A 15079-nucleotide genomic window follows, 5' to 3' on the forward strand; every position below is an offset into this window, starting at 1 on the left:
TACGAGGTACTCGTAACCTCTCGCGCGAAAAATCGAATAATTATACGCCGACAATACAGTATGGACAACACGTATTGTGACGCCACAGTGGCCTCACTGATTTGGACGTTGACATAAAACATTACGGCAGCTCATCTCGTCCTAGCAGCGAAACAATAAACAGGTGAACAAAGTCAAGTCACTGGACCAATCGCCCTTTATTGTGTTCTATTTGAAAGTAACGGCATTGGTTAAATGGGTCTCTATGCCGTCATGTTGCCATGGGTACAACGCAGAGAATGCGGCCTGTAATCGGGCTGTACAGGTTTCTGTCATCAAGTATGTGTACAGGTAAAGGATTCGTCCGATACTGTGTAATGAGAACATGATTCCTTTCTTAGCAGTGGGGAACCATGACAACCAACGGAAAGTTTAGGTCACCATTGCAAGTTCCAATTTTCTTTGTATTTATATAACGTATTATTGTCAAGATTATTTTTTAAACAGATAATGAAATAAAACAAAAGACGAAGTTCAACGACGTGCGTACACAGTTCATGTAGGTAGAACTTGGACACACTGGTATAGATTTAACAAGCATGCCTGCCGTCATGGTTCTCATTTTTTCCGAGACGTTTGTAAAAAAGATTCGCACGGTATTACAACGTTCAGATATTATTAATACATTTGACTGAAATAAAGTACGAAATATACATTGTTTATAATAATTGTGTTGTGGTAAACATGTTTCAAAATAATGTTAAAGAGCATTGGTGTCTACGTTGCGTCGTGTTTGAAATGGAGGCCATCAGACACGCGCAATGCAGGCAAATACTTTTTTTTGTTTATATGTACAGGAAATTCAAAAGCAGGTTGTGCGGTGATCACCGTCTTTTTAAGAGATCGGAATAGATGTGATCTCCAAAGATAATGGGTTTTGCGGCAAATGTGTGACCAAACAGCTTTCACAAGAACACAGTCACCAAACAGGTGTGTCGTGTTACGGGGTGCCTCAGGTTTAATCCCATGTTGATCATCTTACCACCGCCAGCATTATGATAACAAGTACCAATCACTCACAATAAACTTCAACTCAAATAAAAAACTCTCCTTATAGTTACTTATTTTTTTATTTTTTTTTTTTTCTGGGTCACCCGAATAATTAAGAGAAAATCAAATCAGCCGCCTCTTTATTCCCCAACTCTGCGTACAGGAGGAACCGTGACATTGCCAAGCTTCGCTTCGATTGCGCGCTTGTCTCTATATGAACGAGCTTTACTTGGATGAAGGTCGCGGTACCGAGAATATTAAGATTTACTAGCAAACATTATTCCAATAAATCTAATTGTAAAATAACTAAATGTACTATTTTTTGACTAGACTTTTTTAGAGAATGTCAGGCGATGACCTCAAACGACCACGTCATTATCTTTACGTATAAGATGTGTTTTATTACGCTGTATTGTGTTGCGAGGACGCATTGTGTCCTTCCGTACACCACATACACACAATACAACAGGTTGGTGAAGTTCAGATGTGTACTGGGAAAGGAGTTTGCCTGGGGCAAGCAAAGTTAAACAATCGTAGTCTCGTAAATAATTTTAAGCAATTTGGCACAAATCCCATTGTAAACATTTTATTTATTTTGTGTGGCAATTAGAAATCATCAAACGAGAAAGCATACTTATAACATGGTTTGTAAAACGGGTCATAGATGTTATATAAATTGATCTTATTTATGTTCACGATAGTGTTCCACAATATAAAATGCTGATATCAAATCACAGTGTTCTGGTATGTATGGTAATGATATCTAGTCTCCGTGGACATGCTCTGCCATTTGAATGTTAAACTGTCTTGAGTGTGTCTAGTACTTGCATGGCAGACAAATCGAACAAACCAATAAGCGTATTATTTTATTGTTGAATTTCGTTACACACATGTAAATAGCAAATGTCAATAGGTGATTTTCCGTACAATTGCGAGATCTCGCGATATGCATGAAAGACGCGCGTCGAACGTCTGCCGCAAAAATCGAACGAATTGATTTTGAACTAGAATTTCTTTATTTCGTAGCTTACATTGTCCGGCCGATCTTCGACAGAGGAATATTGCTTCCGAATACCCTTACTTAATCGAAATTGCCTATCATCAAATATGGACAGCACATTATTAAGCATGGAAATGTCTCCGAAATACTTTCGCGTTTGTCGAATCCCACGCGATGTTTGACGCGACTACGACGCTATGACCTTTGTTTGTCCTGTTTTTACGTTCGATTTCACGCATAACGCGTGATTCTTGCAGTGAACGGAAAATGGTCTATTTAAGATCTGATTCTCGTAACTGTGATGTCGTTAATATTTTGGACAAATAATGGAGATGATAGTGAAGTTGTTTGGAAATGTTACCGACGTTGTTTTCATATTGAATCACGTAGTTGAAAACTCAAAAAAGTTTCGACTCATTAAACGTTCATTGCATATTATCAGTTTGCCATACGAGCTGTCTGTAACCTGTTACAAACCAGTGAGCAAAGTTGTGCAAAGTGATAGGGAAGTTGGCAAAGCTGCTAGCTAATTTGACCGATGCTATTGTCATATCAAATCACAGAGTTGAAAACTTGAAAAGTGACTAAAAGCCCCCCAATCGCTCATTACATTAGTGGACTGCTGCACGAGCATGTGCGGGTCATAGGCCAACTTTTGAATCATTCAACTTTTATACAAAATTCAAAACACCTTTTACCATTAATGGCTCCAATTCGAAATACGTCAAACCGACTGCCATGGCAATTTTAAACTGCGTTGAGCGTGACTAGTAATTGTATGCGACACCAACTGTACAACCAACCAACATATCTAGTTGTTTTTGTGGAATTGTGTCACACGCATTCATACGAGTCATCTCAATTTATAATGTGTTTTTTCGTAATGTCAATAAAATGTTGTTGAATTTGAAATGTTTTAACGTTGTTACGAAATGTCAGAAATAAATCGGCTCCTGCATTCAACTTAATCTAGCCGTAAACTTTTGAAAACAGTGAGCAAAGATGTGACAAGTGATGGGATAGATCGCGTTGTTTGAAAATGTGACCTATGTTATTTTCATATTGTATCACATAGTTGAAAGATTAAAAAGTCGCGAAAATAGTCTTGAATATAAAGTTTTAATGTTGTTACGAAATGTCAGTAAAAATTAGCTACTACAACGTCAAAAAAAAACTTTCCGTAATCTGTTAAAAAGAGCGCGCAAAGTTGTGCTAAAATTGTGGGGAATATAGCGAATTCGTTTGGAAATTTGACCGACGTTGTTTTCATATTGAATCCCATATTTAAAAGCTCAAATAGTTACGAAAAGACTAATAAACATTCATTACATATTATCAGGATTCCATACAAGTTGTCCGTAAGCTGATAAAAAATAACGCGCAAGGATTTGCAAATTGATGGGGAAGTAAGTGAACCTGCTTGGAAATTTGACTGATGTTGTCATATCAAATCATCTATGGTTAGTGTTCCGACATATAAAGTGACGATTTCAAATCACTATGGATATATAGTGTCCGGCTATTTGTTATCTTCATGTTTGCGCAACAATTCAGGATATGGAAAGGGGACAACTATGTTTGGAAAATTGACAAAATGACCGCCATTGCTTTATTTATAATCTTAAAACATGTTTTAGGAGCTTTTCCGAAAACCTTATACTTTATTAGCTCTGAGTAAAACATAGCAATATTTGTTTTCTGGATTCTGCTTTCAGTTTGCACTCTTAAAACATTCATGGAGTTTCCTGAGTTCTAATAACGAAAACCAAACACTTCTTGAATAACGTTGGTGGCGCTATTCCCACTCTTCGTTCATGATCCTCTATGTTTCACACTGTTGCCCAGATTCCATTCATGCGTACTTTTTCTCGTTTATACATACTAATATGTCATATCTTTAGAGTTAATAGTCGATATTAATCGTAATATATACAATATACCACAAGTGTGGCTGTTACACTTGAATAATCGAGTGTATCTGTGATTAACTATACAAATTGTACAACATTGTATATACTAGCAAGCCTGAGTAGATCGTTGATGAAATCTTCTCCAATGCAGGATCAAGGCGTGGAATTGTTTATGATTGTGTTTATGCATATCACTGCATTAATCAAAACGATTAACAACGGTATCAGCTTCCTTAAGAAACTATTACTATTGAAACGTCATTTTAAAATACACAGTAATAATATGCTAAAAAAGGAATGTCAGTTTAAAAATGTATCTATCCTTGTATATATATTTTAAGACAAAGAATAATTGACTTCCAATATATTTAAATATGTTTCCTAAAATAAAGAAAATGCACCTATACATTCTCCTTCGTAAGGACTATGGGTCTTTTATCACTAAGCTAGGTAGTCGTCAGAGAACGTCCCACTTGTTACGGTTTTCTGTGGCTCCCTAGGTCAGGTCATAAGCTCGAAGACTCTGCAAGGAAGTGTGGCATTCATACAGCACAAGGGCTAGTTCCCATAAAGAGTAATACTCCCACTGAGTGTTTTTTAACTAAAAAAAAATACATTCTGAATCGGAATTCACCTGATAGTTGATAATACACCCGAGATTTGAGAACTGTCAAAAAAATCAGATTCAGAAACCTGCTACTAGTAGTCCCAGGGTTTGTTCTTCACAGACATTCCCTGACAGTTATCCAATGAAAACCAACCATATTTATTCTAATGACAACGCTGAAGTACCCGGATGATTTCGTCATCGCTATGCAGGAAACTGTCAATACGTGATTTGGCAAAATTCAGAGTATCTTCTGACACCTCGACCATGAATTGCGCCATCAGGTTGTGACCTGGCATGAAGTAATGGGTCAATTTAGTCCGTGTCATGCACACCAACAACCTCTTCAGAAACTCTTTGAAATAGCGAGAAGTATCGTACATGCACCAATCGATGCCTGGACCAGAGTAGTCTTTTAACATATGGAGAAATATGGTCTTTAAGTAATATGGATGGATGCAAGCCAAGGAAGGATCTTTTCTGCAGAACGCCTTCATTATCCGTAATACCTTGATTTGACTCGCCGACGTGTTTCTTAAGATGTGCTGTTCTTTGTCGATATCGCTTATTCGCCATTTTCCTATCGCCCCTTCTGCATCATCATAGACAAGTGTTTGCGCCAAATAGTATCTGAATAAATAAATAAATAAATAAATAAATAAATAAATAAATAAATAAATAAATAAATAAATAAATAAATAAATAAATAAATAAATAAATAAATAAATAAATAAATAAATAAATAAATAATCTAAGCTTAGACATTAGTCAGCAAATATTAACAACTGTTTAATCATGCTTACTGCGCATGCGGGAACGATCTGAATAATTAATTTCTTCTACCAACAACACAAGATTTCTAGAGTATTTTTTCTTGGACTTTATTTTCGCTATTTTCACTGATGCGATTAATCAGAGAATATACAATCCACTGAAATTTTTTTGTTTACAATGTTTTACTTTCAACTCGTCAAATTAAGAAAAATTATACGAATACCAGATAGCCGATATTTGTTTGAGTGTTGCAACGTCTTTATCCAAATATAATAGAAAACAGAAAACGGAAAATTCATACAAAAAAAGTTAGAATGTCTTCTCAGCGAAAATTAATTTTAGCTAAAATAAATTATTTTATAGTAGCATATTAAAATTAAAACACCTGAGGGTTAACACGTGACTGCGGAGATCTGAAAGTAGTGAAACATGGATGTTGACTCCCGCGGGTCCTAATCAAATTTATTGAAGTTAAGGAAATTATACGAATACCAGATAGCCGATATTTGTTTCAGTGTTTCAACGTCTTTATTCAAATATAAAACCATCTGTTCGTGTGTTTTTGTGATAATGTCCTGGGGTTAGGGCCTATTTTGTGTTTCTGTTTTTATGTGGTTTTTTTTTCACATAATTCTTGTCATTGTCACTAGTTCTGGCATATGTCACCACATGATATTCTAGTCATTATAGTGAATTTTATGATATTTTAGAATATTGTACCTGTCAACATGATAGATTGTTGGAATAAATTCGACTTTCAGGTGTTTCAGTCGTCTATTTCTGTCTCGATAAGTGACGTGTAGAGCAGGATGGGTCCTGTCCACACGTATGTCCATCCCCCTCAATGAAGAATCCTTCTTTGCTGCCTTCAAGGTTCTTTCCAGTATGCCTTGAAACAGCTTGGCTATTTTACCGGAATGGAGGACTGTGCCGGTACCGTCGACGCTTGAGGCGAAATTACCGAATCCGTCATTTACGCCTTCGGTGATGTTAATATAGTCGTAACCTTCCAGGCCGTGGAATATCGCCATCTGGTCACGCGCTGGGTTTCGCCGATGAGGGTGCCACACATCCATTACCAGCATGACTTCAAATCCGTCAGGTTTTGTCACTTTCAGTCCCTCGAATACGCTGCCGGTATAGACCCAATTTGTTATAGGAACGTTGTACCTCTTGATAACCAACTCTTCAAATGTCGGTCGTACCGCATCGATAATAGTCTGTAGCACCTCTTTAGCATCGTCCATGTCTCCTGGCGGTATGTCTACGTCACGACGACAGAAAGTTACCAGTGCCTCGTCCAGTCTTGACACTGGGATATCTTTATCTGCAAAACAAAAAAAAAATGTGAAGGGGGTCCATCTGAAATTATGATCAGTAATCAAAAAAACGTGTCACTGAGCAACACGTTTAAGCAATGAAGACACCATATACACACCGTTCTGTACTTGTTACTTGGCACTTTGCCAATTTATCGCAATGTATGTTCGGCCAAGATGGAGGCGGCGGCAACGCACTTAACATCCACGGTAAAAAAATACCAAGTACCACTTGAACGTTGGTGTTAGGCGATTTAAATCAACAACATGTCGATACAACAAAAGATAAAATCATAAAACAATATTATGATAAATTCGTATTCCTACCTGGGTACCACATTGGTATGAACTTTTATAATAAATACAATTCTGTAAACAAAATAATCACTAGTTAATAAGCAGCAATAAACTGGCTTCCAAGTAATTAATGTTTAATAAATTATATACATATACTATACCTATCAGTAGGAAACTAACCTGTCTCACGACTGACGGTCTAACCCAAGTGCACCTTATATGTATATATTGCGAAACCCTTGTTTTCAAGACTCCTATATGGAATGCGTCACTATTGTTCTATAAATTTGGATAAACAGTGCAGTGATTTACCGCACTTTGTTCTAATAATGAATAATAATACGCATACAGCGTATATCTTTTACGACTTTTAACGGAATCTGGTATGTGTACTACCAGCTAATTAAATATGCAATCTGTCTGAAAATAAGCTCTGCGTCGGACAATCGTCTCTTGTTCCTTGTACACGATATATGAAGGTATAAATCACTTATTAAATATGTAGCTTAGTCGACTCGTGGAGCAGAGGTAGATTGGAGCGGATATATGATTTTATTTGGCACGGGTGATACTGACAACAGATAGTGACTGTTAACGTTCTTACTATATTTTAGAATGTGTTAACCAAATACTGTTTTGTTATTTTGTCCCAAAAACTATCGAACGCTTTTTTGACTTTTTTTTTAATAGTACATGTAGTTACATTTCGCAAAACATGGAAAATCTCAACTCGTCCCAAAAACTACCGAACAATTTATGTTTTCTAACAATAAACTTTAATATAGGTTACATTTCACAAAACATGGAACATCCCAACTCGTATATTCATTCTCAACTGTATTGATATCAGCCCGAGTAGGGTCTATCAATCCGCGATCACAACTTTGACCACTATCTCTATTGTATCAGTACATCCATATTAATATAGTTCTGATTTAGCAATATCCACATCTACGAATACAACTCTGACTTCTGACCACCAGGGTATGATAGTTTGTCGGTAACTATAACACGCTCGCCGGATTAATGGGGGAGGCGCCAACATAGACACCTTCGTAACCCCTTTTGAAATTATCAAATATATATGTTTTGCTTCCTAGAATAGTGAACAGAAGTTGGACCTCCTCATGCACGCAAATAAAAATGCCCCTAAGTCGTCGCTTTAACTCCCGTTCGACGGCAAAACATTTAAAAACAACAACAAAACATTTTTGATAGGCCACAAACGTGAATAGCGGTAGGGTAGATCTTGCTGTCAACAGAATTCGACATGTGCCTTTAAGAAATCCAATTTTTCAAAAATGATATGGCGATTTTACGTATACCAACGTTTCCACTTACAATCAACTACGCTAATAAAATTCAAACCGGTGAGAATTTTCCCCAACGCTCAATGTATCTGTAGTCGCTGTATACAAGTTCCTGGGTCCTATTTTATCTTACCACAGTTGCAAGTATACCGTATCGGGCGCTATATCACATTAGTATATGATTTTCTATGTTTTAAACGTATATCAATGTCTGAGATGTACATATAAAATGAAGGTGGCATATAATGGCAATAAACCATCACTGAATCTGGATGCACCAATTAAGTTTTCACAATCCACTAGATATACAAATTTGCTGACGCTAGTGTGTAAAGTGTGCAAAATGTCGTGGTATACAGGACTGAGACCGTGGTTTAATGCTTCGCTGTAGTTTACAAACGTTGTACAATTCGCCACCGCATTTATATTGAAGGCAGCAACACGGCCACTGCTCTATAAAGCACGATGGCTGTGCCACTTCAATTTACTAATTTACTATCAATCGATAAAATGCAGACGTGATAACTGGCACGTTTTTATCGATTTTAGCTATTTCCTTACTTTCTTAGTATCCGAAGAGCATTTCCCCCATACATATGTGCTTTGAGGTTGTAAAAAAAAAATAATCTTTCTTATACCTGACATCAATTCACACCTACCTCCACTTTTGAAGCTTTCGACTTAACCCCACTACTTTGCTTGTTACTGATTTTAATGTCTACAAATTTCCGTCGCCATGGAAAATAAATCTGTTATATAAACTCAGCTTTGGAAAAGAAAAGTCGAACAAGTAAAAACTTGCCATGCGATCAGATACACATCCCAGAATGCGGGACGATTATTAATAGTGGAGTTGAAAGGCAAATATACACATCAGAATTAAAAACAATATGGCTTATATAAGTCTGTGTTTAGTAGGACAGTCTATTTATATAAGCCAGAAACGATGTGTGAGTCAGGAGAAACATTGCACGCCTTTATGTCAACACGGAGCACTTGAGAGTAACCATAACCACAGCTACAGTTAATACTGACAAGGGTCACCAAAATACCAACTCCCTGACACAATGAAAAACATCTGGTTCGATTTTGAAATCATTTAAAGAGAGCACATATCGAAAGTGTCGTCTCACCTACCTCTCACTAAGCTTCGCTCGTGTACAAAACACGCACGGTTCTGTGATTCTTGAAGCGTTATATTCCCACTGAAGCACAAATATAGCTGAACGGCCGAACGTCACGACGAAATAGCAATGTCGACGCATGCGCATTTAATAAAATATCGATTGTACAGCGTTGGGATTTTTCTGTTTCTAATGTAAACCGTATAATGGGCGTATAATTGAAAATGACATTCCAAATCAATTTGATTAATCGTGTATATATCGGTTACATTCTTGCTTTAGACACACGTCGATGAAATAAAAATACCCTTTATTAATAGCTTCAATTCAACCGTAGACGTGGATGACTTAGCGCTATAGCGAATAGGTACTAGCTCATTTGATATCGTGTGACGGCATACGCTGACCTGATAGTATATGATTATTTACAAACACTGTTGTTTGAGCATACGGCTAAACTCTGACTTGCTTCCTGGCAACCTAATGATACGACAGGTGGCTATAGGACAAACATAGAATCACGGGCACATAGATAAAAACACGCAAACAGCATTGACCTGAAAAAAAAGTTTTTAAATATAGCAATATTATAATCGGAAATATATATTCCAATCGTGTTTTATTTTAAAATAAAAGACACTGCTTTCAAACCCGTCTCATACATTACACCAATGGACACCAAATATACTTTTATCAAGTGTTGTCAGCGAGAAAAAAAATCATATGATATTTTGAAAATTCACCCGTGAAACATCGTAGCTACGAACCTAAGCATGCGTGACTGGTGAAGTATATGGTTAGTAATCGACATGATTATTTAGAACAATCATAACTGCTGAAAAAATATTTGATAAAATCGAAGATGAAAAACATTTTCTTGCTCAACTGTCAAACGCTATGGCGACGTAATTTTTAAAACAGCTTTATAAAATATCTAAATGTACAAAAAACAGTTCAGTCAGGAAAATTCATTCATAAATGCTATACTTATTAGAGTGGGCGAAAGTATTGATTTTTTTCATCTGCAAAACGCAAAATAATAAGTCATATTTTCTCATCTTATAAACTTGTCTTTATTATTTTATATTGTCGCTTATTATATATTGCAGTATTAATTACATTTTACTTACCATTCTTTCATTAATATCTGTTATTATGCTTTTCACATCAATATCCCGCAGTGAACACAAAATATTATTATTATAATATTATTATTATTATTATAATAGAAAGTTGCTTTATGTGCGGTTTCTTTGATCTCTCGGTGCAATTATGGATGCCGTACTTGACTATAATCAGCGAATAACGCATATGCACCATTATCCCGAAGGAAGACTGGTTTAACTTTCTTCAAAGAAAGAATACGTTAAATAAGATTTATAATCAGTCGTAAATAAATCAGCTGCATTCATTTTTTTTAACAATTGGAAGTTAACAGTTCCCTTCGTTAGCTATAGGGTGTTCCACGAATGTATGTGTATTGTTACATGACATTTCCAGTGTGCGGAGCAAGTTCATAAAGAAAACTGAGAATGGCTCTAATATCTCTATATTCTCCGCATGGGGTTGTCACATTCTTGTGTGATAATATCTACTTCTTACACCATCATAGCGTATATGAACGTCTTTTAACAGTGAGGACACTCACGCTCTTATTCTTTAGCATAGCTCATTCTAATAACTACGCCTAATAACGTACGTTATACTGTTGATCTGCAGCGGAACGGGAATCGATTTTGATTGTTTAATGTTAATGAACAACGCCCTCAAGACCAACGAATTTACACAAGTTGTCCCCTTTCAGCTCGCATTTGCTTTGGAATAAACTTACCAATTTCACACCCATATTTCGGCATTGTGGAAATTATTTTCGTGTATTTCTGTGTATCATCAATGTTCGCGTCAATTGAATCGTAATTTTTATCCAGCAAGTTTAAAATATAAAAAGGTAATTCATTAGGTTTAATAACACAGTCGTCGCGCCGCGCATATTCAATATTTGTGTTGATAAACATTGATTTTCCCACAATTCAATGGCTTTTCTAATGAAGTCACGAGTAGGAGTTTTAACCTGCGCGCGACTTGCACTAAATACCGCCGGTGACTCCTTCGATACCTTCAAATCACCAAACAAATTACCTAGTTAAAGCTTGGTAACGACTAAGCTTATACTCTTCTTTCTGCCCAATGAGGAAAATATGGAGATCTAATCCTTGTATGGAATCAATCGAGACAGTGTTCTGACACATTTGCTCATGAACTTAAATATGCTTGTCTGTGTCTGTCAGTCTGTTCCACCGATATCTTAACAACTACACATCTTATTTTGATAATCCGTGGTAGATACATACTTTTAGACAGTACGCAGACCTGAATTTGTGGTTGAAATTTGTGCACATAAATGTCATAATTTTCCAAATAATTAACCATTCTTTCACGTATTCAACTTCTATCTCGAGCACCTCTCCCTAGAACAGGTAACGACTGCATATGTTAGAGTGAGATAAATTAAGAAGGTCAGGTTCAGAAAAAAATATAATAAAACTTGAAATGAAAAAATACTAACTATTATTTTTTTTAAATGTCAACACATAATTATTTAAGTGTATGTTTTATAAAAAAAAAATACACCTGTTTGTTGAATGGTTGGAGATAAGCCATTGTTATCATGTTAGTAAATTATTTAGAAAACATACATTATTGTTTTTAATGAGCAGCATATGTATATGAATAACATTCACGTAGATAATGTTATCAGGAACATATCATAATTTCGACAAACCCTGAATAAAAGATAATGTTAAAATATTTTGGAGAAGCACACTTTCAAAACAACACCATTCGTGCTGTCTAGAGCTAAAATCAGAAGTAATTTAAAATTTGCGTACAAAAATATACTATTCTGTCAAGCAAGGCACAGATTACGTGACTTGGGTTGGTCTCAATTCAATTTCAATTGGGCGATTGATAAAGCCCGCCATCAACGCTATGATGTTGACAACTCAACAATAGCGGAGCACATTGATCAACAACGCGGGGAGACAGAACTTGAAGAGGTAAGTTGTTTTCAGAATTCTATTTATAAAAGTACGAACTTCACCAGTCCCCATGGTACTAAGATTCACTTATCTAACTGTTCATTTGTTTCCGGTGAATATGTTTTTTATTTATATTTTCTATGTACAGAAATCGAATCGAATATATCACGTGTATTCAGTTGTTTGCTGGGTGGTATACGATGATCTAAAATGATCTCCAAAATCCTGTTTTTCAGCTTTCTGGTCTGAAATATATTACATATTTTTGAGTATTAATTGATTCTGACAAAGGAGATGCATTATATTAATAAGACATTTTTGTATTCAATTTGCCACACAAGTCGCATAGAATGTCCATATTACGCATGTGCATAATTGTTTCGTTTTGTTTCATGGTGTTATATTAAACTAGTCATGATAGTCATTTTGTGGTATATTTTCACTACAGGGAAACCTACATCAAGACAAAATGATGATGTGCATATAATGTGTAGTTTATTATTTGGACCTATCAGCTATATGGAACAAGTTCCAGATTTGTTGTTGGAAAAGAGCGAATTAGGGTGCCTATGTTTACGGAGCATACTAATCTTCAGTGTTGTCTCAAACATATTATCTCATATGCTGGTCTTCAAGAGGAAGCAGATAAACGTGAAATTGCCTCATCTATTGATGTGAAAATCAGCAGATTAGTGAAAAATACAACTGATGGAACCAAAGCATATTCTATCAATACACAACCCCTGTGGGAGAATGAGAGACCACTATTAGGTTCCATTGAGGGATCATTATTGCAAGATAAAAATATAGAACTGATAGTTAGTATTGGTTTAACTTGCAAATTTGTAAGAATTGTTGTATTAACACAATCACACCTATGGATGTTTGTTGCCATATGCTATATGTGTTTTTTTTACTTCTTCTGTGATTGTGTTAAAGTAATATTGGTGTGTTATTGCAGTGAATGTTTTACAGAAGGAGACAGCTTTTGTGAAGGAGTCGCCAATAATCAAAATTGTACAGAAAACAGGTGCTGTTGAAAAGGAGATAGAACCCCCCCCTGCAAAGAAACATACTGGAAGGAAACGTTCTCTAAATAAAATTGAGAATGAAGAACTGGTAAAAAAAATTGAAGAAAGGTGAATATGTTGAACGCAATATGAGACAGAAGCAAAATTTGGAAACAATGAGAGAAGGTTTGTTACTCTTATTCTGTACTCTGTTTCTTTTATTTATATTTTTGTTTACATTTATACTGATAATACCGGGTAATATAATTTAATTTTTATTGTATTACTAAAAGAAAATTACTGTAATCCATGAGAAATGGCAAGTTTTAGGCCACGATAGTGACCTATGTCCTTTCTGGAAATGGAAAACATTTATTACTTAGTAAAGTTACTTCAATTTTGTAGCCCCTGCTGAACTAGCTGATAGTGAAGTTGTTAACGAGTTTACAGTAAAATATGGGCGGTGCACAGTCAGCTGGCGCACACGTGATAATAAAATAAATACGATATTTACTATATGGGGGCCGCCATCTTGAATGACGCATAAAACTAAATAAAAGACAACTTGTCTCTTATTTAGTTTTATAAATAAAAATTATATAGTTATCGTCAATGACAATGTACCCATTACTAATTTTCATATATGATCATTACTAGATCCGGCATTATAATAATATCAACGTCGTGTCTGAAAAAGTGGAATCCACTATGTGTATTTCTTAGATCTGACACTGGTGTTGTTGTTCAACAGTAAATTAATGTTCAATAGTTTTTAAGACACAGAAAATGCGGTAATGTTTTAAAAATAAACTTTTTAGTAGCTTCATAATATGTTTCACTTCAAATGAAAAGAGAAAGACCGCGTAATGGACCACAAAAAACCTGTCAAATTTCTGTCAGTTTAACAAACGCAAAAAATATAGAGCCAGGCAGGAAATAACATTTATAAGAATAGAGCATCTTCTTCTATTTTTATTAATTTAAAGTGAACATGGTTTTGTTGAATAAATCGTTACTCGAAAGCTTTTTGAGTGCTATCCAATTATTAATTTCTGGCCTTTCATTCAGAAATGCTTAATGGATATCTGACAGTAACATACCATACTGATTGTAAGTATTATCTAATCTAGCATAGAAAAACACACCTGTACATCTGCAAACATTTGAAACAACTGTCATGTCAATGTTAATATTTGTCATAAACTATCAAACTAATATTACATTTGTTCAGCTTGGTAAGTTTTTTACGTATATTTTGTATTAGTGACGATAGGTAATATTGTGTAATATTTTACTTGTTCAGTCGAATATTTCGTATTCAGTCTTTCGTACAATTAAATAAATATTTGGTTGTATTAATTGGCTTTAGTATTCAACGTCAGGAACATTAGTTCTTTCGTTTACATCCTTATTGCTGATCGTCATTATATTATATAACTGACCGATATGAATTATATAATTACTTTTTGGTTGTGCAGTTTATTAATGGTTCTAGAATTGTATGTGTGAACACTTCTGAATCACGTGTCAAGATATCTATACTTTAGGATTTGTTCTTTACAGAGTTTGTTGTCGGACTAACCGTAATGATTCTAAATTATTTTAATGTTTCGCTTTTAGAACTTGCTTGATTAAAATATTAGCAAGGGCATTCATTAAGA

General features: G+C 35.3%; 2 protein-coding genes across 2 annotated transcripts in view; both read right to left on the bottom strand.

Moving 5' to 3' along the window:
* The window catches only part of LOC100366335 (beta-1,3-galactosyltransferase 1-like), a 414782-nt gene that overhangs the window by 374252 nt on the left and 25451 nt on the right, over positions 1–15079 (bottom strand). The gene's annotated exons all lie outside the window — the stretch shown is intronic.
* On the bottom strand, positions 4711–11226 carry LOC102800889 (cyclic GMP-AMP synthase-like). The gene is made up of 5 exons (XM_085498812.1): positions 11202–11226; positions 10501–10568; positions 9800–9869; positions 6041–6647; positions 4711–5176 (listed from the first exon to the last, which is right to left on the bottom strand). Exons 1-5 carry the CDS (start codon positions 11224–11226, stop codon positions 4711–4713), a joined length of 1236 nt encoding a protein of 411 aa, XP_085354938.1.

Source organism: Saccoglossus kowalevskii, chromosome 5, assembly GCF_978046115.1.
Source record: "Saccoglossus kowalevskii chromosome 5, keSacKowa6.1, whole genome shotgun sequence".
Classification (NCBI taxonomy): domain Eukaryota; kingdom Metazoa; phylum Hemichordata; class Enteropneusta; family Harrimaniidae; genus Saccoglossus; species Saccoglossus kowalevskii.